The sequence below is a fragment of the Ambystoma mexicanum genome, chromosome 6q, assembly GCF_040938575.1.
Source record: "Ambystoma mexicanum isolate Mex_15411 chromosome 6q, UKY_AmexF1_1, whole genome shotgun sequence".
Taxonomy (NCBI): domain Eukaryota; kingdom Metazoa; phylum Chordata; class Amphibia; order Caudata; family Ambystomatidae; genus Ambystoma; species Ambystoma mexicanum.
The window spans coordinates 231,489,961-231,517,950 of NC_090937.1; the positions used below are offsets into that span (position 1 = coordinate 231,489,961).

Consider the following 27,990-nt stretch of genomic DNA (forward strand, 5'->3'; position numbering starts at 1 on the left):
GCTTTCTGCTATGAACCTTGGGGCTTCACAACTAGCTGGCAACCTGGGCCAAGTTCCTTGGGTTCGACATCGTCAGGCACCTTGCCTTCAAACAGGACATAGCAAGGAAGACACAAACTGTATGGTTTCAACTTTCTCTACTGTGGAAAATCCAGCCCTTCTTCACAGAAAACAACTTCAGATCCACTGTCCAAGCATTGGTTCTCTCCCATCTCGATGGGGGCAATCTCCTTTTGAAAGGCCTTATGGTGACTACCCTGGCACCCCTGAGATGTGCCCTGAATTCTACAGCACGACTCATCAAAGGACTTTGCAAATTTGATCACATTACCCCAACCCTCATCGAAGTGCACTGACTCCTGCTGTAAGCCTGTATCATTTTCAAATCCATCTGCATCATCTACAAGGTTATAACCCTGAAGTCCCCAAGCTATCTCACTGAGAAACTCAGCATCTCCGGACACCTTCGATCCAAAGACATGTGCAGACTTCAACTCCACTGGTGCAGGAAGGGAAAAAAATAAAAGACAAGCCTTTTCAGTTTACGCGCAAGACTCTGGAACCTCCTCCCCATTAACACCCGATGCACCCCCTTGCATCTACATTTCAGGAAGAAGAAGGCCCTCCTCTCCAAGTAATGGCTCTTCCCAAACACCTAGTTCCATACAACGTCCACTTCCCACCTCACCTGAGACAGGATGATCTGATCCCCACTGTTTCCTCCCCTGGTTGCTTATAGATCCATTGCTGCCGATTGCCCACCCTGCCGTGTTAGCTCCCTGCTCCCCTTTTCTCGACTTTGTTCATTGTGTTCTTCCCCCTATGATTGTAAAGCACCCAGTTGCTTTGCAAAGCTACGTGTGTGCACAATACATACCATAATAATACTCTTTACATGTCATTCTTACTTCGAGGTGGGATCAGTGGAACACTTCTAACTGAATAGTTGAATTGCTTTGATTTCCTACAAAGGGTTGGCTTAATGTGTGATATGTGGCGAAGGGCACAACCAAACAGGATATCGTCCCTAGCCTCATTAAATATACTGTGCCTAGGAGAGGAACAACAAACAATGGAGACTGGAAAGTGTTAGCTCTTGTGGTCTCTGAATCTACCCCAGTCCTCCAAAGAGTAAGCACAAACAACCCTCCCAAGTGTACGGGTCACTTCAAACTGCAGTGAACTATTCTTGTCCTCCCTACAACTCAGAAAGGACAGATAGAAATAGTGGCAAGATGGAGATGTACCACAATACATGAAAGAGGTGTTCCTAAAGAGGATGTCCCAAGATTAGTAATATCTAAGTTAAGACCTGTGGACCAAGTTCCAAAGTTCCTAGTATGAATCAGTACCTACCACTCAAGTCCAGAAAAGTGCTGGAATAGAGCCTCCTGCTTTGCTGGATGGCTCCTTCTGGGCTGCGTACTGCGTCATAACTGTTACCGTCTGACTACCCAGTTTCCTGAAAGTCGTTGTACCGTAGACATACCAGCAAGAAAAATTATTCCTCCTTGTGTTAGTGGTCACTCAAAACTGTTACCAGCAGGAATCTCTGTGCCCCCAGCCAGAATGCTTGTCAGACTGAAATTATTCTAACCCACCAGCCAAGGTTCACCCTCCTGGACTGCAGCCCACAGCCAGCTCAGTCTTCTCCTTTTTCCTCTTCTCTGTTTTGTCCACTGGCCCTTGCTAGGTCCATGCTACAGCCCCAGCTGGCCAGTACCAAGTCTTTTCTCTTCAGTCCCCAGCAGGTTCTCAAAAAGTCCTCAATTGTTCGCAGGCTAGGTCAGTCTCGGGCTATAGCCCCGAGCAAGCAGGCCACATGATCTTGCAATTTTCTGACTTGAGCCGGGGACTGAGTGGTGACTTTCATTAAACCGGGTGCCCTCATTCTATTTTGTACTCGTTCTTGTCTGTACCCTATCAGTGGCCTCTCTGATTCTATACCGTGGTTTTGCCAAAGTGAATGACTTAATTGTAATTTACTTCAACAGCATTACTTCATGGGGGAAGTACATTTGTATATGTGTTTTGAGAGTTAGGAGGCATGGAATGGGTAGAGGGTTATAATGACAGAAAAGGTGGTTATTGGCTGGGCTGGGGCATTAGGGTACCTCCCATTTAAACAGAAAAACAAAGTAATGCAATCAAAGTAAATTGCAAAGCCAATTAGAGCCTTCCCATGTTGCCACTGGGATTTTGTTTTACTTCAGCCCTCACCAGTTTAGAAGAATGGGCAATTTTGAAGTAAAGGCAGGTCCAGGTAAAAATGTTCAAACATATGGAGAAATAAAATGATGCTGTGGAGAAGTACATGTGTCAAAGTTAATGGGTGCACTGCCCAGGGTCTCCATTGCCCACAAAACAGTAGTGTCTTACCATATCCTCTCGTTTCCCCTCACGCAGGTCTCTGGTGGCACCGTAACTGAACTTTTAGAAGCCTTGAAAGCGATGGGTTACACAGAGGCAGTTCAGATCGTCCAGGAATCAACCCCCAACCCTAAGATGGAATCTAGCAATGAGGAAACATCTGGTTGCGTGTCGCCTTCTGTCATGGCGGAGCAGATGGGTATTACAAGCTATATACAAATCTTTATCAATAGATATATTTCGTTTTTGTTGAAGAACTGGGAGCTAAAAGACTTTCTTGTAATAAAACAATTTGTATGTAAGAGCAACAAAGAACCTACCCCCATAAACTGCACAGGTAACAGTGTTATTTTGCTCATATGTCATGAATTGACCACATTCTGCATTACATTAAGTTGCTGCCAGTACAGAATTGCAGTCAGTGTTCATTTCTCACTACATGTACTTTTATTCTGCGTATGTTTACAGCACTCTTAGTGGGAATGGTTTGATATTGTCATTAAGAGTTTATCTGTTTTTCTAATTAAACAGCTGCCAAACTTGTTCACCATTACCCCTACTCTGTCTGTTAGACTATCAGATTACGAGTGGGCTAATGTCAATGCTAACACCCATTTTTTGAGTCCAGAGGACGCCAGGGGGATTCTGGGAGAATTCCCACAGATGGCCATTCCACCTGTGGTAATTCCTCCCATTTCTGCCATGCTGGAGGTATCTGGCTCAGCATTCCGTGGTGCATACACGAAGACTACACCAGAGATTTATCCCGCGGCCCCCAGCCACTGCCAGCATTTTCTTTCTTCCCATCTTCATTGTTCTTCCCTTTAATCGCTTTGCCCTTCATGCCGTCCTATTTTCGCCTCCTTTTTTCTTTGTCTTATCTGAACTCTTTTTCTTTTTCTTTCTTTGAGATTGGAAGACGGGAAGATCAGTATAGATGGAAAGAAAGGAAAGACTGGTCCAGGCTCCAGGCCAGGTCCTTCGTATGCAGCATGGCCTAAACGTCTTCTCTGCCTCCTGTGACCCTGTAGTGGGGTGACTGAGGGCTTTTGTGTTTCTGATGTGAGCGGGTTCTAAGAAAGTTGGCACCCTCTCCAGTGTACTGGCAGACCAGACAAATAGCAGCACCGCAAATTGATTATGTGATCATGCAGGCAATGCTCTCTTGCATAAACCCTACATTCAGAAATGTTTATGTGCAAAGATTCTGCAAAAGAAAGGATAGGAATGAATTTTGGATCTGGTATCGAACTGTTGAAGTGCTCAGAACAGTGGAAATGCATTTTGCCACTTTTTTACGCTTCGAGCCGTTTGCTTAGTTCCAGAGCGTCGAAAGTTGTAACATGAAAATCAGGGCACCATTTGCAAAATGTTTGTAAAGAGAAGTGAACATTGTTGTGCATTTCGGGCGAAGGCATGTGGTGCTCTATTGTTGCTTTGTATATCAGAAAAGTTGGTAGATCATTTATGTTTCTCTTTTTTAATTATCAGGTCAAGTGTACATTCCGAAAGCTCAGGAGGACAGCATGTGTGACAGCGGCGTGGAGACATCGTTTCGCAGACTGAGCATGCTCTACTCTGAGTCTCTGACCAGTGGACCTCACATGCATCTGCCAAAAGATATGGAACTGGGTGCCACGACAGATCCACGCTTAGCCCCAGAGACCTAAAATCCCTTTTCTGACCCAACTCTTATCAAGCTCGGGGATTGCACGCAAAACAGGATAATGCACTGATATCCGATTATCACACTTACTCGCTTACTCGTCTTGTTCACAAACACTGTATTGTAGACCAGTGCCATCACTCTGTGAAGACCCTTTTATTTTTCACCAAGAGGTCTATGCATGGATCATGAACAATGAAGCATTCCGACTGAAGGCTGGAAAAGCAATGAACTTAATCAGCTTTACTATCCAAAACCTTTGATGATTGAATGAAAAGCTTTTTTTTAATTAAGGGTGTGTGCCAGTGTTCACATAAGGATGTCCTAAAGAGATCTTTAATTTTATTTCAATGGCATATTTATTAAGCGGCATCTGCATAAGAAGATACTTTACTGTTCCTCTTAGTGACTGCCATCTACTTGTTTTTAATTTTCCTTTCATCTGTCCCTGCGCACACTCAATCTCAGTTCTAATGTAGGTTGCAGCAGGACTTGTACTATTGACAGCATCGCCTCAGCTAAAGCAAAATAGATCTGCCTTGCACATGGAGACAATGAAATCCAGTGACGGTCAGCATCTGCTTTTCCCACGGCAGCCATTTTGTTATGACAGCATGTCCTTTATTTATTTATTTTCCTTTCATAGTCAATTGACAATTGAAGTCATAGAAATGAGTTCTTTGTAAAATACAAGTGCGTACCTGGGGGAAGGCTCTATGCTGCTCACCTGCATGTGGACAGCAGTGCTCTTTTTCCTCTATAACTTGCAGCACAATTTGTAATGATGCAAAATAGAAGACGTTGGTAGTCTGTCAAATAATAGTCAGTATTGATGTATGTAGCTCTTTATTGGCAAACCTATGAAATATTTCAAGGGGCAATGTTGCTCAACTAAGACAACACTCATTTTAGAAGCTTTCGAGGTGCAACGCGCCAACTCTCCCATTAGCAGATAGATATTTTAATTCAAACCACGGCACCAGGCGCATCTTGGAAACAATATAATCGTAGATTCCTTATTTTAGGCAGAAGTGGTGTCTGAATGTTATATTCTTCAGTCTTAGAACTAAAAGAAATGAAAAACATTGTTTTCATCAATCAATCATTCATACATCATTTGCATTTTTATATTCTTCCTTTCATATTTTCTTAGTACTGAATGCCAGTTTCCTCGAGTCTGGCGATTCTTCCCAGTTCTATTATTCCTGCTTGTCCAGGACACCACCTTGCTCTCTCTGCTCGCTCACCCTTGCTTGGTTTTCAATACCTTATTTTCTCATGAGATGTGGCTCCAGTATTTGTTTTGATCCTGAATGACTCCAAGTTGTATTCATAGCAGGTCCATTGTTATCCGTCTTTTCAGTCTAATGAGCATTTCCATTTATAGATTTTGGCAATAGTTGATTTTCTTCTCCCGCGCCGCATGACGTGGACTCAATCTCCTTTGGGATACCTACATTTTGTTATAGTGGATCAATTAAGTTTTTCAACTTTTAATGTACTCCTGGGTTGACATACACATGCCAGGAAGATGTGGACTTAGTGGCCATTCTTTAGCATGATTGATGCCCCTCACCATCTATTGAAACTTCAATGCCAACATCACCAAACTCGGAGCCATTCAGCACGCCAATATTTCACACGGGTACCACCATATTCCCTCAAAACACAGTAAAAAATGTTAGTGCCTAATCTGACTCCTAACTCTGCACTGAGAAGCAATTTAACAAGGTAACAAAAAATAGCAGCATATATATGAGGATCTTGCAAAACGAAAATTACCCTAAAGGAAAAGCATCGGACCACTATAGCTATATAGGATCCATCCTCACCTACAGCTAAGCTCACTTCCTCAGCCGACCTAAAATATCAGTACCCAGCAAGGGACAATGAGATTGTAACAAGCGATTAGAGACTGGTAGTAGAGCTCAGTGGCAAAACGCTCGTCTTGGAAGCAGGACGATACAGAGCAACAGAGGTTTAAATCCCAGATCCGTGCTTAGAAACCTCTTTGGTATTAAGCGCGTTATAAAAGAACAATTGTAATGGGCCCTTGCCAAGTCGTTACCCGCCCGACAAAGCCTTTCTATGCACCGCACATATTTGAATGGCCGCCATGGAACAGGAAGAAGGGACTACGTTTAGTACCTTCTCCCCGTTCCATGGTGGCCATCTTCTTTGTTAACTTTTTTCTACACATTTGAATGGCCGCCATAGAAAGAGAGAATTGACTACGTATTCCGTTCCATGGCAGCCATATTTCTTTTACCTTTTTTTTATTTGCTCGACGCTGAAGCGTTTGACAACTGAAAAAGACACATGTAGTCCCCTGTCTAACCAGCCGGGGTACTAGTAGCAATAAGCCCCTTGCTGGGGGTGGGGGCCATTATCACTTCAGGTAATGCCCGGGGACCTGCGTTAATGCCTTCGCTTCGCTAGGGCCTGTAACTATGGAGCACAGGGCATTTCCTGAAGCATTAATGCCCCCCCCCCCAGTTCAGGGTTTATTGCTTAAGTGACTTGATGCCAAAGGGTCTACAACCAAGATCATTGGGCAGGTAGAGGACAAATCCACCGTACCCTCAAATGCTCCTACTACTGAAGGTAGAATACAGAGTAAAGCCTTTAGATGCCACAATAACCAACTAAATTACACGCAGCCTTGCTCCACTTCACCCGGCGACAGAATTCAATCCATACACGCTCCTCAGCACAACACTTCACTATATTTCATATTATACAGGCTGCTGTTGGTCTGTGTTGTGTGGTTCCAGTGTTTCTTCAGAGAGAACCTGTTTAACCTGTGAACACCAACATAGATTATTTTGTAGTAAATTCAGCTGCCTTTGCCACCATGATAATGATAACAGCATTCCCTTCTCATTAGCATCTCCAGTAAATTCCAGCCTAAGCCTTTCTACCAAGCATTTTCTGCATGTTGGGTCTTTCAAATTTGATGTAAAGGACACATTCCTTTTATACAAGGGATCAATGAGAAACTAATTCCCAAGTTATGGAACTTTGATTTCACATTTTTGGCCAAATGTTTATATAGTCTTACACTGTCTCGTACAGAATCCCCTCAAGTAGTTTTTCGCTTCCTATGACACACTCTTTGACAGTTCTTCCCTAACCAGAAAAATGGTGCAATCTCCTCATAAAGTCTCACATTGCACAGTATGAATTGTAACCAACCAATAGTTGCATTGTTCACTTCTGCATGTTTTTGTTGCATTTGACTGCACCATTACCATGTTCCCTCCAAATGAGCTCACAGGGGATATCAGCACAGCGCAGCAGATCAACTGACTCATGTAACACATATAAAATGGAAGCGCTATGAGCGCTTCATGATCTGCATGTGCCGGAAGCTTGAGAGTCCCTCTGTTGAGAGCGAACAAAGCCCACTGGCCTGTTGTATGAGGAAGGTCATCAATCCCCTTGTACCTCATAGGGCTATATCGGAGGGGAAATAGACATTTGCCTGGTTCTACTTGCAGCCATAGGTCAGCACCGAAATCCCATTTCTCCGCTGAACAAGACTATCAAGAGCAACCACAAACAGGTTTCTGCTTTGGTGGCCATCTTTCGTGAGGTGCGGTTGGGTGCATCATTTCTCTAGACACAAGGAACAAGGGACATAGGAATTACCCTTACTAACAGGGTTGGGGCAAGGGTTTCAACATTTGGGAAAAGTGTTAGAACCACCTACTGATAACGAGCAAGACCCAATAACCTGCTATATGGGGTGGTGCCTATTCAGGAGAAGCTATAACCACAATTAAGATCTCTGTGCTGTGACCCAGTAGAAGTATCCAGTGGCACATCTGCAAATGTAGATTTCTTTGCTGGTACGGCAAGAATGTCTGTTTTTGTTTATCCTCTTGAGTGGGCATTATGTTACAGTGCAGGTTATTTGGCCTTGCTCATTCTCAGTTGAGGGGTTCTCCCATTAATGGTAAATGTTGAATCGATTGTGATTTCATTTCGCCCTAAGTTAATAAAGATAGTCCAGACATTGAGCCCTTCTTCTATGAGCCTGAAGAGAAGCTGCTCCTGAACTACAGCACACAGTGGACACCAAATAAAGCAGAAACATATGTCTTGGGTTGCTGATGGTACATTGCTCAGATGAGAGGGTTCTTTGTCATATTTTTGCTTTTTCTTGGTCGACCACCAAAAAGACTGATTTTTTGCGCCTGATTTTCAGCAGCTTCAAAAAGCGAAAATAAGACAATCCTTTGCCCCCCACCCCAACCCTCGCTTGCAGGACGTCTGCCCAGTCATGCCTCCCTACCCAAGCATACCCCTGCTCCCTACACTCACAAACATGCAAAACACACACATAAACACTTACCTGTTCTCCCGCGACAGCTCTTACTGGTCCCGACGTGCCTGTCAGAAGCTGCGCACACTTGTGTGCGGCAGGGGCATACCAGTTCAATTTAGAAAGACCACTCTGTGCGATCACAGTGCGGTCTTTCTAAATCGATCTTTTTTTCTCTCTTTTAAAAACTATTTTTGTACTTAATACCAATGAGATTTGCCTGGCATTTCACTGCTGGACTGCCTCGGAGGACGGGATCAAAGTCGTATGCAAATGCATATTTTGTCTCTCAGTGTGGCAAAAGAAAGTGACAATAGTCCTACATGGGTAGGCACCATTCCATAGAAAAGCCCATTGGGCATTGTTTGATCACAAAAGAGGGTCTCTTGCACATGTGATAAACCATAACTATCTACACTTTTACGTTAACCCCATTGACTCACATAGGGTGTGACCAAACTGACGTTTTCTGCTTCTATAAAGTACTCAGCTTTAGGCCTCGTGTTCTTTATGGCGCAGGACTCCTCTGTGATGTGTATATCCTTCTAATCTGCAGCAGGGATACAATATACTGTATATAATACTCATGTGTTAAGATGCCTCCTGTGACCACCCTCAGCGATGCCTTGCTCTTTTCCTAAATCATCAAAGCTTCTTGCCGGTGTTATGGCTCTTTTAAATGGCAAATAACACATAAAGGGGACAAGGGTTGGGCCACTGGCCCATGCCTTTACCCTAACGTTTTCACTCAAATGAAGGCAGGCCTAGATATTAGGTATCTTATTTCATATTGATCAATAAATGCAACCCGAGTAGCCCTCCAACCGTACTACCTGTGCCCTCCTGTGGTGGTTAGGCCATAGGTTGCGCTAGTGTGCCGCATATCTAGGGTGAGGGGACAGACAAAAGAGGCTTGCCCTAGCTTATTTGGAGCAACAAAAAACATTAATAAGTAACAAAGTAAAAAAAAACTTCAACAGGCGCTGTGTACTGTGCCACAGACTAATGGACGTCATACAGATAGTATTAGTATTTTTTTATTATCCTGTTTAACAACCTCAAATCAAGTTAAAATCAGGGGGATTACTAAAACAAGGTTCTATACTTAAAGAGATGTGTGTATTTAGTGTTACACACTTCAGTGTTCCTATAAAGTGGTCTCCCTTGTACTGGGAGAGACACAGGAACCACAAAAGAATGGCCGACCGGTTTCAGTGGTTTGATCGAGTGTGACCACTTTCTTCAGGGCCGTGGTATCAGGATGGGCACCAAATACAGGTGCTAGATGGAGATGAATCACTGAATCTGAGTTTGGGAAGAGGAACGGGGTCGGGATGGTAAAAGAAGAGGGACAGGACACAGTGTTTGTTACTCTGTCTTGAATATAATTTGTATGTAGTGGATTTAGGCAATCTTGTTCTCTTCCTTACCCCACTCCTGAGTACCTGAACCAGGGCGAGCCTCTGCTCCCTTGGGGTATCTTTGCATCTTAAAATAGTTTAGTAAGTAGTCAAAAAATCGCCCAACTTTAACCTAATATAATGTCAGATAATGAACATTGTTGGAGGGTATTATAAAAAAGCTTTGTTTTGCGATTCTGTTAAGCGCAAAAGACAAAAGACAACATGTGTCTGTGTAGTCTGTCATCTCATGCAGCACTAAAACAGGGACAATGTCTCCCGCTTGCTTTGCCTGAGCGATCCTGCGTTCTTACCTTTGATATGTATATATGTATATATATCAAAAGTATGGTGCCAGAATTGTTCAGGTCTCTGCTGTACAGGCAATCTCATAACAAGAGCTTGCCCGCTTGTTTCCCCATTTTTCCACATGTTAGAGGCGCTGTCGCCATCAACGTTGTCCTGGCAACGCCCTCCCAACATAACTGAAAGGCCGCTATTGATTAAGGGCTGAATCTGGGTGTGCTGGTTCAGTAGAACTAGACTCAGAGCTACACTTCCTCTAGTGTAGGGTCATGCCTGCTCTTCAATCGGTCCCCACAGGTTTTCATGTATTTGGGAGTGTTATGCACAGGTTTTCATGGGGGTGCTTAACCACAGACATATATCTGATTTGTTATCACCAGTAGATGTGTCCTTGTACCGCATAGTCGGGTTATGTGTAGTGTCTTATAGGGTAGCCGGGGTTTGCCAGCTTCTACGTTCATTCAGGCCAGTCTTGTCTGTCCCAAGAGGAAAGATCCACAGTTGCTCCCTGCAGAATAATGCTGTATGTAAATTGCCTCCTCTGCGTGGTAACCGTATCTTTTCCACGATTGTACAGGTAAAATCATATGGACCATGGCTCTTGAGAATAAAGTGCTCTACCAGTGGTGCAGTAGTTTTATTGGTCCTAATACAGTCCAGAGGTTCTCCCAGACGTATCTACACTGGGCGGGTAGTCATGCCCACATATCTCAAACTGCAAGGGCAAGTAATGATATAGATGACATTACTGCTATTGCCGTTGGTAAAGAACTGTTGTGTCCATGGGTACCTCCACCCTATGTCTATGGATGTGCTCCTCTTGGTTAGAGGGCAGATGTTGGACTGGCTACAGGGGGCATGGCCCACAGGGCTTAGTTGATTCCACAGAGTATTGGGGGTTTGTTCAATGGGTTCCTTATATGTGTTGATCAAGGAGTCCCGCAGATTCCTTCTCCGTTTGATCGCGAATCTTGGAGGACCAATCCTAGATGTACCCACATTCAGCAGCTGCCACAGTCTATTAACCTCCTTCTTGATTCTTGATTTGGTTAACCAGAGGTGAGAAGCTAAAGATTGCTGCGATGTTGTCAGGTGTGTCTGCTCTCAGTTCATGTTGTTCGAGAGTCGTTTCTCTCAGGATATTTCTGGCATGTTTCCTGGCATGCTTCAACGTTCGTCTGGGGTATCCCTGGTTCATGAGTTTAGCTGCTAAATTGGATGACTGCAGGTCATAGTCATTCAAGTTAGTGCAATTCCTTCTATATCTCATAAATTGCACAAAGGGCAAGTTCTCGCGTAGACTCCTAGGATTGTAACTCTGAAAGCGTAGGAGAGAATTCCTATCTCTGGGTTTGTGAAACACAGTGCTTATGATGCTCCCGTCTTTGGCCCGAATGATTAGGTAAAAATCACTTCGGATCTGCTGCTTGTTTCCATACATTTTAGGAACTTGTTCCTTCAAATTTTCCATCCCATCAATTCTTTTAGGTTGGTGTCATATCCTTCGAATATCATGAAGATATCGTCAATATATCTTGCCCATAATCTCACTCTATCGACAAATGGGTTAGTGGTATTGTAGATAGTCTTGGTCTCAAAGTCTGCTACATATAGGTTGGCAAGACGGGGTTCAAATGTGGCACCCATTGCTGTCCCTTAGATCTGCTCAAAGAAGTCCTTTTCGTAGATTCGAAAGTTGCAGGTCAGAGCAATTCCTGCCAATTGCATAATAAAGGTGAGTGGGATATCTATTGGTGGTTCTCTCTATGGAATCCTGGTTTACAGGGATTCTATATCTATGGTCACTAAAATTTGGTGAGATGGATCAAAATGATGATCCTTAGTCAAGCACAGGACTGCTGTTGTGTCTTTAAGATAAGATCTCATCTTAGTCACCTCCAGTTTGATAAAATAATCAACAAACTGAGACAGTGGCTCTAAAATAGAGCCAATACCAGAGACTATGGGTCTCCCTGGAGGCAGGTTGGTAATGTATTTTGGGTAATGCGTAAAAAGCTGGACATTTAGGGGTGACTGGTAGTAGAAATGTGTATTCTTTGTTGCTAATATAGCCTTCACAGAGTGCCTCGTCTACAATTGGTGTGATTAATTGTCAAATTCTTTCAGCAGGGTCACTCCCCCGTTTTTTGTAGCTCCTTTGGTCATCCAGCAAATTCTTTACCATAGTGTTGTATTCAGAGGTATTCATTATCGCAGTTGCTCTACCTTTATCAGCTTGTTTGATAATGATGTTGTCATTATTAGACAGTGTCTTCAGTGCTGCTTTATCTTTGTTTGAATATTTCATAAACCCTGGTACCTGATCTCTTTCCAATTCATCAAATCTTTTAAATGGCACTCATCTGGGACACTTCAAACTGGGCTTTCTCTACGAGATTGCACTTATTTGACTCTGTCCTTCAGAAAAGCTGATGCCAATGAATCTGCCAGCACACCATGCTCGGTATCTGAGAATGTGCACTATATAACTTCTTCTCCATTCAATATTTAAAAGTTGCAAGCTCTGTATATAATTGTCAAGATACGATAATCACTCACCTATTGCTTCACAGACATGTATGGCAACAGGCAGTCCCACTTGAGCCACTCTGGGCGGTTGCATATATCCCAATCCAATGCTTGTAATATGGAAATCTGGAATCATTCTCTTACACAACCCTGCACAGTGTAGTTAGCCCCTTTATGTTATGCCTACAATAGCTTCAGATTGGGTGAATTAAGCCTGAACATCAGCATCCACACTACCATCTCATCCTATGAAAAAAGGAAGTCTGGCGATCGCATGCCACATTTGCCCCTTCTGTCACACAGTGTTGGGTTAGACACCCACTGTATCACCTTCCGAGCTGCATCTAAAGGTTCTGCAAGTGGGACTTTGCCTTCTTTCCGGTACGAGATGAACACCAAGAAATCTGCAATTATGCAGCAATGCCAATAAAATAACCATGACAAAATGATGTATATTTCATGGAACGCTGGTGGACCCCAACCTTTCCAAGAGAATGTATCTCCCACCATGGCTTTGTTTATCTGATGTAAATATTTCTTTTCCTGAAAATGTTTTTTGTTATGGAGAAAAAGTGCCTTTTAAATGCCTATTTTTATTTTACTTTTGTAATAAAATAGAAAACAAAGGAACCTGTTTGGGATTTTTCTGACCTGTTCATCTTTCTTTCATAAAAATGTTCAATATATTATGTCCTTGTAGAGTGACATGGCACTTCCCCATTGGCCAATTTCCAGGCCATACCAGCTGTTGAGGCTCTGAAACCCCATATGGCCCGGAAACTGGCCAATACGGGATGCCACATCATTCCCCGAGGTGGTAGTGCACTTCCGGCAGGGCCAGCACAACGCTCCCTCTGATCATGGGAGCGCTGTGCTGAGACTCCTGCTACTAGCGCAGGGGTTCTTTGCACAATGCTCTCTCGGATCATGGGGATGCTGTGCTGAGAGCCCTGCTACCAGCACAGGGGCTCTTGGCGCTGTGCTTTCATGATCAGAGGGAGTGCGGCACCAACAGCCCCTGCAGTGGCAGCAGGGCTCTCTGCACGGCGCTCGCATGAACGGAGGGAGTGCCACTCCAAGAGCCCCTGCTGCTACCGCAGGAGCCCTCGATCCAGTGCACCTTCACCCAATCTGCACCTGACAGGCACAGTCTGGACAGTAAACTCACACTCGTCTCCGCTCTTTACCCTAGTGGGGGCGGGGCCATCTTCCCCAATAAAATCTTTGCCGGGCTGCACCTGTCAGACGCAGCCTGGCATCTTTTTTTCATTACGTTGAGTACATGGTTGCTGGGAACATTCCTGTTCCCAGCAACCACTCCAGGCAGATTGCCCTTAACGACACAATAGCTTTTTAGACCACGCTCTCGGGCAGTACCAGGGGTTATGGGCTGTGAAGACGTTGTCAAATGCCCTTACTGCGATCAGGCTTATAAGTTGGTCTTTACGACCCGCAGCTTCCGGTACGGCCATCGGGCTAGGTCTATAAAGCTTCATGTATTTTCTTGAACTTCTTTCAGGAATGCGAGTGCAGCCATACGGTGCTAATGGAGGCTTTTTAATACACCAGGGGCCAGATAACATAACATTTGCAACAGAGCAAAACATTGAGCAAATGCACTTAGCTCTGGATTTCCTGCTTAGGTAAGAAGGAATGGAGCAAACATTGTTTTTCCCTATCCTTATTAACTGAAAACATTTCCTCTAAGCAAAAATAAGTCACGCTGTTTTTGAAAATTATTGCTGTGTACAATTAAAAGAAATGTGTTTACTGCATATATTTTATGTTTTTACGCAGCAAACATAGTACAAAAATCAGTCTACTTAATGTCTGCTTTAAGGAAAGAAAATGTAGGTATTGCCTAGTGGGTCACCGTGTTCACTCCATTCTGTATTATCTAAGCAGCAAAACTGGTGCTACATTAATTTTCTCATTTCTTTTACACAAGGGCAAAGTTTAGATAATCTGGCAAAGATAATAGGAAGTAGAAAGAGCATCTTGAGAGGAAGGACGAGTGTGAAAGGGGAATGGGAATGGGAAGAATTTGGACAGGAGAGAATCAGCGGGCCATCAAGACCTCTTCTTGGGGAGAACGGGATCATGAAACCTCTCAAAAGGCAGAAGCGTAGACCTCAGCTTCTCCAATACCACCCCAGGATTCCTGAAAGGCTCTGAGGGCCGCACCAGCTGAGCATTCAACGCCCGAGTCAGACCTCTCCCTTAGGAACTCTAGGATGAGGATGGAATGACAGGAAAGAGGAACAATTTGGCTGGGTGAACACTGTGGCGAAGGAATGCCAGTGCTTCACATAGGAGCCCTGGACAGCTACTGCTAGGTCAGTTGACAGTCCCCCAAGAATTAGACCCCTTAGTTCAGCAAACATGCCCTGCAGTAGAGGGAACCAGCATCCACTCTTCCAAGCAGGTGTTGTGAGGGAAAAGGGAGACAGACCCTTTAAGGGAAGTTAAGAGGGAAAGAGGGAGAGGGGCGGGGTGGGAGGCGGAGGGGAAGCAGGAAAGTTGGGGACGGCAGTTGTTAATTAATAAAGAAGATGTTCAGATGTGTCCCGCCTCCGCGCTTCTTTTAGGGACTAGCTAGCGCGTAACAACTGGCGACGAACACAGAGACGGACAGTGACGCGCAGGTGAGCCACGGAGGGGCTCCACACCGCAGGAGGCAGACGGGGACGCCGGTGAAGAGGCCCGGCCGCCGCCGTCACGGGGGAGCCACGCACAGAAGAACGCTCGGAGCAGCCGGAGTGAGGAGGAACCCGGCGCTTCAGGAGCTCAGCAGAGGTGCTGTGCACAGAGGTAACCGCGGCAACGAGCCGAGGACGGAGTCGGCACCAGGGCGCACGCAGCCGGAGTCAAGGAGGGACCCGACGCGTGTGAGCGCAGAGGTGCAGTGCTGGAAGACGACCACAAGTGACATCCACACAGCAGCCGGAGTCGAGGAGGGACCCGAGGCGTGTGAGCGCAGAGGTACAGCGCAGGAGGACAACCGTGGCAGGCATCCAGAGTAGCAGAGGAACCTGGAGCAGCAGCACACGGCACGAGCCAACCGTGACACGGAGGTGGCCCGGCCCAGCAACATGGCCCAGAGCAGCAGGACCGCACTGAACAAAACCACAGGTACAGAGCACAAGGGGCCCGGCCCAGTGAAAGGGCGGCATGACAGCAGTACTGTAACCTACGTCATAGAGACATGAAGAAGCATCAGTCATTGTCATAAGCCACAAGAAAGCGAGGAAACCCGCCAAGCAAGCATCAGTCATTGTCATAAGACTAGAAAGCGAGGAAAGCCACCAAGCAAACGTCAGACTTTGCCATCAGCCACTAGAAAACGAGGGAAACGCCAAACAAGTGTCTCTACAACACGAGGGCACGATAACACACAATGGCCCTCGTGACAACCATAACCACAGCCGGTCGACATGTCACACCCAGCAGACGCAGCAGTGGACACCACAGCACCCGCAAACCCAGGGGTAACACCCACTAACCCTGTGTCATTCCTTTGTCGTCCAAACCCATTCGCACTAGAACCGCAAGAGAAATAAGGCCAGACATGGCAAGAATGGATGGACGAATTTGAAGAATTTATGAGAGCGGTAGGGAACGAAGATGCACCCAATAAGATGGACATATTCACAAACTTGGTCAGGAAGGACATTAAGAGCGTCATCAAGACCATCCTGCAAGCGGAAAGGACTACATACCCGAAACTTATCGAAGCCATCAACAGTTGTCTAACAATAGTCCCAAACAGGGACTACGAACGCTACATATTCAATCAGTGCACCCAGATGCCCCAAGAAACAGTTGGTCAGTTCATATTGCGCCTCCAAAGTAAAATCACATACTGTGACTTCGCCAACTTTAATGACGATGAGGCCATCCGCTTGAGAGTCATAGAAGGATGTTTGTCATCAATATTCCGTAAACACCTGCTAAAAAAAACACTACCCCTGAAAGAAATAGCTGAACTGGCCAGAGTGTACGAAAGGGTAGATGTCCAAGCAGCCCACATTGAAAACCCGAAAAAGATAGGCTCCATCGCTGCCGTCACCACCAATCAATCAAGCCGCTACTACGGCAACACGTACAGACAAGACCAAGGGAATACCGTTAGACGTCCTCCACCAGAACGATAATGTTATCGGTGCGGATTCGAATTTCCACACAAGGGCCAATGCCCTGCAATAGGACAAATGTGCATGAAGTGTGGTCAAGAAAATCACTTTCAGAGCATGTGCCGGGAGAAGAAATCCCCACTGCCAGCGTACCGACCACCCAACCAACAGGCAACCACGAGAAGGTTTGAGGCACCGAGACCGCTCAATCCGAGGCCATACCCTGAACGAGACTACAACAAGCCCTTCACCAACCCAAGGCCCATGAATAACGCCAGGTTCATCAGGGCAGTAGAAAACCTACAGGTGGATCGGACGGACGAGACACACGCCAACCAGGAACAAATATATCAAATGCAAGCATATCCCGAAGAAGAACACCAAAGGGAGTATGCCACCAGCGACCCATATGAGAACCCACCAATTGAGGAACACTCGATGGAACAGGCACAACATGCGGAATACGTTCGATACAGCAGGGAATACGTCCGACTCATCTCAGATGCCTCAGATGACAGCACAGCGCCCAAGGTGACGGTTCACCTAGGAGGAATAGACACACCATTCCTGGTGGACACGGGCGCAACAGTCAATGTTATGAACAATCCTACATACCAACACTTAAAAGACAAATTCCCGCTGCAGCTGTCGCACGCCCAAATATTCCAGTGGGGCACAGCACAGCCGCTAATGTCAAAAGGACAGTTCGCATGTGACCTCGTCCATAGAGGAACATGAATACAGACAGTGATACATGTCATAAACAGTCCCGCAATGGGAAGGTGCCTCCTGAGCCACAAAACCGCTCTTGCTCTAGGACTCATTGACATCCACTACGATGAATCAGAAGCCATTCAATGTATACCACCCGGCTCCCAACTGATACAGGCCATCCATCACGAGACCCTAAACATCGAAGACCTGAAGGCCACCTACCCAAAGCTATTTGAAGGAGTAGGGATGCTAAGGAACAGCGTCATCAAGCTTCACATAGACCCAAAGGTACAGCCAGTACCACAACACCCTAGGAGAGTAGGGTTTCACCTACATGCGAAAGTAACCCACGAGCAAGAGACACTGCTGGACAATGATATCATTGAAAGAGCAACAGGACCCACACCATGGGTGTCACCACTGGTAGTCGTCCCCAAGGCAGACGGACGCCTCCGCCTCTGCGTGGACATGAGGATCCTGAACAAAGCTATCCAGCGGGAGAGACACCCCGGCCCTAACATTGAGGACATGTTGATCAGACTCAACCAAGCCACCAAATTCTCGAAACTGGATCTCAATCAGGGATACCACCAACTTGTCATCGACCCGGCATCCAGACCCAACCCCACATTCACCACCCACGAAGGCCTGTTTCGATACAAACGTCTCAATTTTGGGATCTCATCCGCAGCCGAAATCTTTCAAGAGACAATTCACAGACTTATTAGCCCCGTCACCAACGCGTTCAATTACAGTGACGACATACTCATATTCGGCGTCACCCAAGACCAGCACGACACCGCTTTACATCAGGTCTGCCGCATCCTCCAAGACGCAGGACTCACTCTAAACAGCCAGAAGTGCGAGATCAACACACGCACGCTATGCTTCTTTGGCCACATCTTCTCGGACCAAGGCATCAGGGCGGATCCGGAGAAAATCAGCGCCATAACAAACCTGCCCAGTCCAAAGGATGTCTCCGAACTACGCTCATTCCTGGCTATGGCCGGATACTGTGCCCACTACCTTCCACATTATGCCTCGCTCACGAGCCCGCTGCGGCAACTACTAAAAAAGGATCAGCCCTTCCTATGGACAGACCACTGTCAACAAGCTCACTCCACCATTAAACAGGAGCTCGCTGCCAACCGACAACTGGCGTCCTTCAATCCACAATGGCACACAGAGATAACGGTAGATGCCAGCCCAGTGGGGCTGGGTGCAATTCTAGCCCAAACAGATCCGCAGGACAACACCAAAACCCACATTGTAGCATACGTCAGCCGTGCGCTCAATGCCACCGAACAAGCATACTCGCAGGCGGAGCGTGAGAGCCTGGCGGCCGTGTGGGCATGCGAGAAGTTCCACCACTTTGTTATCGGACAAACCTTCACCCTCATAACAGATCACCAGGCCCTGCTGGCCCTCTTTGGCAACCCAAGAATCAAAATGCCTCCACCCATCGAACGATGGGGCATTCGCCTCCAAGAATATGACTACACCATTGTTCACAAACCTGGAGGCGATGCCAACCCAGCCGACGATCTGTCACGACACCTGGACGAAGCACCCGACACCATGATGCAGGGAGAAGCCGACGGACACATCGCATACCTGTCACACAATGCCCTTCCTCCGGCCATCACAGTACAACTATTTGCAGAAAAGAGCCGAGCTGACCCCACCATCAAGGCAGCAGTTTACCTCACGAATACAAACAGGTGGCGTCTAGCAGCCAACGAACACTTTGAGCCGGGGGAGGGCGTGGAAGTCGACAGAAGAGACCTAGCCAGAATGGAGAGGATACACAATGAACTGCCCACGACAAGCCAAGGCATACTACTCAGAGGGAACCGCATGGTAGCACCCAAAAGCCTAAGGAATGATCGCGCATGAAGGCCATCGAGGTGTTGTCAACACAAAAAAAATACTACGGAACCAGGTGTGGTTTCTCCACATGGACACCATCGTGGACGACATACTAAGACACTGCAACCCGTGCCAAGTGAATGCAGCTGGTACACCACCCTGCCTGCTGCGCATAGTTCCGCTCCCCGATGGACCATGGCAACACGTGGCACTTGACTTTTACGGCCCGCTGGAAGAGGGAGGCTACCTGCTTGTCGCCATAGACGAGTACTCCCGTTTCCCGTCAGTGAAGCACGTACAGTCTACAGCCTTCCACCACGTAGTAGGTGTATTAGATGAGTTATTCAGCAAGTGGGGCATCCCCAACGTAGTGGAAACAGACAATGGGTCCCCATTTCAAGGACAAGAATTCAAATGATTTGCGACACATCTCGGATTCCACCACCAGAAAATCACGCCACTATGGCCCCAGGCCAACAGGATGGTGGAACGGTTTATGGTGAATATCAAACGCACACGCCAGAAAGCGGCAACCGACCAGGCCTCAATGCCACAGGCCATCTCACAGATGCTACAGAGCTACAGGCACACGCCACATGAAGCGACGGGTCACACTCCAGCCGAGCTCATGATCAAATATAAACCACAGTCCCGACTTCCCCAACTGGAAGACTACACGCCAGAGGAAGATGAGGAGATCTGGAGACGAGAAGCTGACAAGAGACAAAGGGCCAAAGAATGGACTGACAGAAAGAGGAAAGCAAAGGAACCCCTGATCCCAATAGGGGAAACCGTGCTAGTCAGACGAACCCAACGCCGGAAAACGGACTCGAGACACCGTCCTGAGCCCATGATAGTGACAGAGCTGAACGGACCCATGGTCATAGCCTCAGGAGACCAAGGCGAAATGACCCGAAACGCCTCACACTTCAGGCGATTGTTTCAGGAAGACGACACCGAGGACATGCCTCTAGAAGAAGAGGACTCTGGGGATCCGGAGTCTCCGCCCGACCCACCGGAGGAGACCCCACCGGCCGGCCGGGACCACAATGAGGACGAGCCCACGGGACGACCCCATCGTGCAGCCAGGCGACCCGCCAGACTCATCGAAGAAATGTGAACTTGGACTCAGTTGATAAGTAAGGGGGGGATGTTGTGAGGGAAAAGGGACACGGACCCTTTAAGGGAAGTTAAGAGGGAATGAGGGAGAGGGGTGGGGAAGCGGGAAAGTTGGGGACGGCAGTTGTTAATTAATAAAGAAGGTGTTCAGACGTGTCCCGCCTCCGCGCTTCTTTTAGGGCCTACCTAGCGCGTAACAGCAGGAGCCACTAGAATTACTGCAGACCAAGCCTTGCAGGCCCCAAGACCCCAGGTATCCAGGTACCACTAGGAACCTGAAGATGAGAGGAAGAAGAGGGTAGGCATAGAGGAGACCAGGCTCCCAGGGTACAGATGGACATCCTGACACCAGGCCAGTGGATCCCGATGCCATGAGCAGTAAGCAAAAAGCTGGCTGGGCTCTTTGGTGGCAAAGAGGTCCAATGTGAGGCACATGAAACTCTTGCAGTTGGAGCCGAACGTCTCCCTGGTTACAGTCAGCCCTGTTGTAGATTGGAACATCCTACAGAAGGTGTCAAACCTCAGTTTCACCACCCCTGGTAAGTTCAGAGGCTTCCAGGGTGGACAGGTGATGCTCTTCCCAGCTCATGGTGACTAAGACCACAAGGGCCAGAGCTCTGAACATGCCCCCTAGATGGTTCAGGTAGGTAGTATTTGGTCACTATATTGGCTGTTCTGACTAGTGCCCCCTGGTTGGCAAGGAGGTGAGCCGTGCAGCAATAAAAGTTCATTCCAGTTGGAAGAGTCTCTTGCCTCCAATGGAGACCACAGTACCCTGAGAGGACGCCTCGGCCCACCCCGGCACTGCCATCCGTGGTCAGAATCATGGGCGTAAGAAGCCCTCAAGGAGGTTGTTGAACACCAGCCACCTTCAAAACTCTGAAATTTTCCTCAGGGCAATCGGGGTAGAATAAATCAGAGAGGCTGGATCCCAGTGCTCCAGGATGTGTGCTGTCAGAAAATTGTGGTGAGCCGTGGCTCAGGGAGCGACACACACGTATGCTGTCCTTGTCCCCTTGACTATAGAGGCTCTGACACCCGGCGGATGAATATCAAAGTAAATGCAGCAGTCTAGGCATTCACTAGTCAACATGGCAGCTGACACAAGTGAGGTGAACGATTGTGTATAAATAAACACTGAACAGCAGCCCGACATTTTAAGCCTGTTGAAGAGAACGTTTCTGCATCAGAAGCAAAGCTGCTGCACATGATATGAATGTCCTGCAGATACATGTTTAAAGAGCTCGCAAAAAACACATTTCACGAATTGTTTAGTCTCGCACACAATTTATAAAAGAAATGATGGTATGTATATGGTTTAGGTTGCCATTGGTGGTATTTAAGTCACAGACGTTTTCCACAGCACACTGTGATATAGCCACACGTGAGCGGCTGGGGGAAATGTGAGGGAGACTGGCGATCAGGCAATGCCACCAGATCTGAAGTACATACCCCAGACGTGGTATGTGGAGACATCTGAGAGCCTCCTCAATATCCCTAGTTCGCTCCCCTGGCCCACATCCACTCCCTCTCACAGATGGTCTCACTCGTCCTCAAACAAAGACGTCAGGTTGATCATGTGTCGGGGAAACTGGGACGAGTGATATGATATCATAGTTTATTTATATAGCGCCTATACACAATGTGTTTCAAAGCGCTTCAAGGCAAGGGAGGGAACAAGGGAAAATACAATTACATTCTTACAGGCCATGAACAGTAAGGATGTGAAATTAACTATCGCACTCGGCCTGACGACATTTCAGATAGTGCAAGAGCTAAGACCTAGATAAGGAAGGGAGGGGGAGAGTGGGAAAGAAATGGAAACAGACAGGCGACTACCATACTAGGCCTGACGACATTTCTGGTAGAGCCGCAGAAAAACAAAAGTTGAGGGAGAGGGGTGCAGAAAGGGAGGGGAGGAACAAAACAAGTGACTATCATACTAGGCCTTACAACATGTCAGATAGTGCTGGGTGGGTGTGGGGAGGAAAAAAACAGTAATGCGAGGGTGGAGGAAACAGACGAGGTTGCTATCATATTAGGTCCAGGGACAATTCTGATAGAGTAAGTGCATAGAAGAAAGTAAGGGGAGGAGATGGGAAAAGGGAGAAGGGAAAAGAGGAGAGAACAGAGAGTAAGCAGTCAAAAAGAGTGGAGAAGCAAGAGTGGAGAGCGAATACAATTGCAGAAGTCAGTAGTAACACATAATGTTGCAAACCAGGATACAAGATGAAGATGGGAACAGCATGATCCAGGGCCACCATGAGTACAAGACGCAAAGGAAGTCCAGCATGAGAGTTGAGAAAGAGTGACGCACCATGAATGAATGAAGTCCATAAAAGTCAAATCCAGCATTGGCCACAAGACAGTGATGGTGAAACCAGAATGTATCAGGACAGACTCCTGCAGAAGTAGGCTGGAGGAGGTTGAGGGAGAGCAGGGTAGAAGAATCAAGCAAAACAGGCAACACCTGTGTACGAGAAGGGGGAGGGCACAGGAGAACATGACAGGGGGGCCAGAAGGGGTGGGGATGGCCTGTGAGGACAGAGGGGGTAACACATGTTGGTGCATGCTTACCTGCTGTCTGAGCAGGGGGTCGGGCCCTGGGTCCTCCTGGTCCGAACAGGTCCAAACAGGAATTGCGCTTTTATTCATCTGCCCTTCACTGCAGACGCCCGGGCGAGAGACGCCCTTGATCTAATAGTTAAGAGCAGGAAGGAAGAGGCAGGGCTAAGAAGGTGGGTGGTGCTTAGACCAGGTGACCTAGATCCACTTGCACCTGCTCCCCATCTGCCTAAATTGGGGTTGCTATGGTGCTTTCAATCTCCACTGGAGCTCCCTAACTCAGGCAGCCCCAGTCACCAACACGTTCCTGATGTATCCAAAAGCAAGGTAACCCCTACTGCTTCTCTTCTCTGTTCTTGGAGGCAAATCTAAAGGTTGTGGCCTACTCTGTCTAATTCCCTCAGTGAATTTCTAAATGATTCTCTCCTTTTGTTCAGCAGACCGATTGCACCAGGGTGTCTCCACTAATCTTTCCCCCTAGCACTTTCTCTCTCTGTCCCTCTCTCTCTCTTTCCAACTCTACTTCTCCCACTATATCTATCTCCCCTCTGTAATCCTCCTTCCTTTACTCTCTCTCTGTACCTCTTTCCTTCCCTCACCCCTTTTCCACCTGCTTCTCCTTTGATCGGCTCACCTCTCATTCTCCCCTCACTTCCACCACCCTCACACTATCTGCACCTCTCACCTCACCTCTCTACCCGCACCCTCTAAACTCTGTGCTTCAATAACCCCTATTTGCTTCTCTGCTTCCTGATCTTATACATTCTTGCTTCCTATCTTTCCCAACAGCCTTCCTGCTGATTCACTCTGCCCTCACTACTACTCCCACTATCACCTTTCACACCCTCAATACACTTCTCTCTCTATGTATCACTTGCGCTCACTCCCTCTCCAATTCCCCCTACACTTCTCTCTCTCCCCCCCCCCTCTCTCTCTCTCTCTCTCTCTCTATTTCTCTATCTGGATTTTTGCACTCTCCCATCACCACTCTATATTCAACAGGTACCACTCTCTCCTATACACAATACCTTTCCTAACTGAACACTGCCACAGTCTCCTTGCCACATCACTCCACTCCATTGTCTACCTCTGCCTGGCCTCTTGGTTCACAACTGCTCCACCTGACCTCCACTGCACACCTTCCAAGGCCCTCTGTGCTGGATGTGCTTTTATTACCAAGCCTACCCCCTAGCCAACACTCCTCCTGACTCCCATTGGTCTCCCTGGTCACATGCTCCCTTTGTCCAAGCTCTGGCTAAGCTACCCCTTTGAGGGCTGGGGCTCCCTCTTCAAGGCTCTGAGAAGGCTCTTAGCCCCACCCTTTTTCAGTCTGCATTTGAGTGTTGGCAGCCATTTCCTCAGGCTGCTTGTTGTTCCATTGCTTTATTCCTGTGTTAGTGATGTTTGTTTCCAGCTGGATTTCTGTGTCTACCATGAAGTCCCTTCTCACTATGTTTTCTGTTGTTCCACCATTCCCCTGGAGACGGTCTGGTGTTGGGTGTCTCATATCTTTTTGGCAGAGAAATTGCCACTCCATTCCAAGCCTGGTCTCTATTCCATCCCCTATGTTCCAGTCCAGGTTTTCCAGGTAACACTCAGGTGCATTCTGGATGTTGTGGTTCTGAAAAAGACAAATGTGAACACTGGCATATGAGAGGCTGACAGGCATTGTAGCAAAGTCAGTGGTGCCAGCAGTCCTATACAATTCACACTGCATGGAGTGTAAGGAAGGCATGGTATCAAACAGTAAAACAGACACAAGTGACGACAGTTCAAGGGTGTTAATTGAACTTCAATTGGGTTTGAAAAACGCCCATCTAATCCTAAATCTAAAGATGGGAGCAAGCTACAACCATCAAATATTAAAGCAGTCTTAGTGGCGTCTTGTCAAAATAAAAGGGCTGATGCTAATAAACCTATTGCCAATCTTTACTTCTAAATACAAATGGTGTGGGAAACAATGTTATACAAAAGAAAAGTGTTCAAGAAATGGTATGTCAGAATAGTTAAGCATTTAGCTTCCCTTCTCCTCGTTTTCATCACGGGACAAGGCGTTGTTGGGAAGAAGCTAGTGCCTTCCTTCATTCCCCAGTACTTTAGAATTAAGAAAGACTTCTGTTGACTGTTTCTAGGCACTACAAAAGACCAGTGGGATGGGGGGAGGAGCCCTTAGACAAAGCCTTTTTCATGCAAATATAATCATACACACAAAAATGCGTGGGCACCAAAAGAAGGCAGTTATTAATTAAATATAAGGTGCAAGTAACTATTAGCTGAATATATTTGTAAAATCCTATTTTGTTTTTCAATGCGCAACAGTAGCAGGCTCTCTGCCAAACGGAATGTGGCCTGCGATAAAAATAGACTACAGGCATTGCTGTGGTGTGCGTTAGCTCTGGCAGAGCAGCACGTAACTCAGCAGCTGTTTGCTGTCTGTCAAAGGGCCCAGGCAGGCTAAAGCTCATGCACACAATGCAGAGTTATGGAAACCAAGGTTTTGAGGAGATTATAAGACCAGATAAAAATATCAGTCGAATGAATGAGATATGGAGAGCATGACAGGGAAAATGTTTTTTTTATATATAAATGTTCATTATGTAGCAAAATGATGAAACACAAACTAAAGGGTATTCTTGCATATGATAGCAATATGTTAAGTAGCATGTCCTAAACAGAAATCCGACCATGAAGAAAGGAAGACAGGAGCATCCCTTGTATGGAAGAAGCACAGTTTTGGATGGAGCCATGCCAGTATCCAGTGACCAAGTCAAGAGTACATAAGCACCTGTCTGGCTCCAATCTGTAGGAGAATGGGATGGTTGAGGGACACCGTTCAGGCAGCAAAGTTCTTTGCTCCTATTGTAATTTCTGTAAAGAATAGACTTGTTATCCTTGCAAGATAGATTCTTGGCCTTACTTCCCTAGAGGGGCGTACCTTACTCTGGTGTGAGCGAGATTAGGGGTACCCGTATAATTAAGTGGTACCCCTGTAAATTGGGCTACCCTTACAGTGGTGACGTTCCCAATGTGATCTCAATTTCACCCCCGTAGTTTGTGGAGCCCTAGGCCAGTCACCAGGAGTCACGCCCATCTGCAGAGACCGGTCCCCCAAATAAAAAAAACACGTATATCCTGAGCGGTTTTAGTAGAAGCTATTTTAAAAGAACTCCTCTCTACTCACTGAAGCAGGGAGTGGCTCCAGAGAGAAAGACAGGCCAGCTTGGTAACGGAGGAAACTGGAGTGAACAACGCGCATGTGAGTATACTCTTGGTAAGTGATAACAACATGGGAACATGTATGTATGAATGTATGATAGTATGGTGATGTGGATGATGTACGAGGTCAATGGAATAGATGGAATAGGACCTTTGGTGATGTATTATGGAATAGGATTTTTGGTGATGTGTTAAGGAATAGATTGGATAGAATTTCAGGTGATGTGTTAAGAAGTAGATTGGATAGAAGGTGGATTATGTACTGAAATTGTCACTTTTTTTGTTTTTATACTTTGTATAATGGAAAAAGGGAACCTCAACGTATAAAGACTGAGAGGAAAGGAAACCCCAGCTTATAAGGACTTGCAAGTAAGGGATCCTCAGCCATAATAGGTTGAGAAGGTAGCACCACGCATTATTCTTTTATGACGATAAAAGCAATGGGATCCTCAGCATATTAAAAAATGCTGGGAAGGTGGTATTACAAAGAATATAAGGAAAAGAAGTAGTGGCTGGGTATAAGGAATGGGCCTGGATTTTAGTCAATTATTCTTGTATATTTTCTCTTGCTGTCTTTTGTGGTAAAAGTGGAAGGAAGGTGGATGAATCGCAGTGTGTGTCTAGGTGAAATCAAAGTGGGAAGAAATAAGGGGGGTGGGAGAAAAGTGGGTTGATCTGTATTTTTGTGTAATAAGTAGCAGCGTACGCAGCATAGCAGTAAGGTCTAAGTGAAGTATTAGGGACGCGCGCAACATTATGGAGGAAGAAACCCCAATAAAACACATGCATAGGGTTCTGCCACTGTATTGTGACAGAATAAATAAACAATGGATAGTAGAAACAAAGGACGGAGGGGATGTCCTGCTCCCGGCCAGAAACGTGCTAGAAAAAATCTCCATCTTTTTAGCAACAACATATAAAGGAAAGAATTCCTTAAAAGAGATTTTAGATCTCGGGGGATTATTCAAGGATATGGAAGATCAGGAAAATGAAAAAGATATCCAATGTAAGGGGATATACCCTGTAACGCCTAAATCCGCAGTAGGGTATACAAACCCAGTCTATAAGCCTCTAGTGGTAGAGAGAGTGTCAACAACAGGATTATCAGGATTAGCAACTAGAGGGGGGGGGTGTCATGATCTCTGCTTCCAAAAGGTCAGGGTTTTCCCAACTCCCTTGGAAGCAGATCCATAACCCAGGTTCCGAGTGCCAACCAGTCCCAATTGGGACCTTTTGGACCCAGTCCTGGCGCCAGTGGCACCAGGCTCATAAATATGCCCAGTCCCAGCGCTGGAAGCGCCGGGCTCATAATGCTTGGGTGGACTTACCTGCAGCAGACCATGCTGCTTACTTGCCTGCCAGTTGAGCCTCTGATCCTCTTCTGTTTGGAACTACTTTTCCTGTTGGGTGGGGCAGGAGCCACTCCCTAGGTTCAGAACACTGGAACTCTTCTGGAAAGCAGGAACTCTTTTCTTACCTAGGCGTGGCTGTGGAAGGAGACACCTAAGCACTACAGGAGGCTATTTAAACCACACCCGATGGATGAATCTTGCTTTGCGTTATTCTGCAACCTCTGCAGCAGAACGCTCATCGTGTCTTCTGCATCTGATCCTGGGCCTAAGGAAAAAGGCTTACCATCCTGAATCCAGTCTTCAGCAACACCTATAAAGACAAGAAAGAACAGGTTAGCATTACGGTCTTCAGTGACAGCGCTTCACTTACCTGGTCCATCGGCTGTCACCAACGCCTCGCGCTGCATTCCGGCATCTGAAAGAC

The 27,990-nt window shown here is 46.6% G+C and overlaps 1 protein-coding gene across 1 annotated transcript in view; it reads left to right on the forward strand.

Annotated features, from left to right (window-relative positions):
• Window positions 1–13,228, forward strand: part of NFKB1 (nuclear factor kappa B subunit 1) — an 887,546-nt gene extending 874,318 nt beyond the window's left edge. The window contains exons 23-24 of the mRNA XM_069630690.1: window positions 2,407–2,569; window positions 3,862–13,228. Coding sequence (XP_069486791.1) covers window positions 2,407–2,569; window positions 3,862–4,040 — 342 coding nt within the window. The 3' untranslated portion in view covers window positions 4,041–13,228. The remainder of the gene's footprint in view (window positions 1–2,406; window positions 2,570–3,861) is intronic.
• Window positions 13,229–27,990: the final 14,762 nt, after the last annotated feature.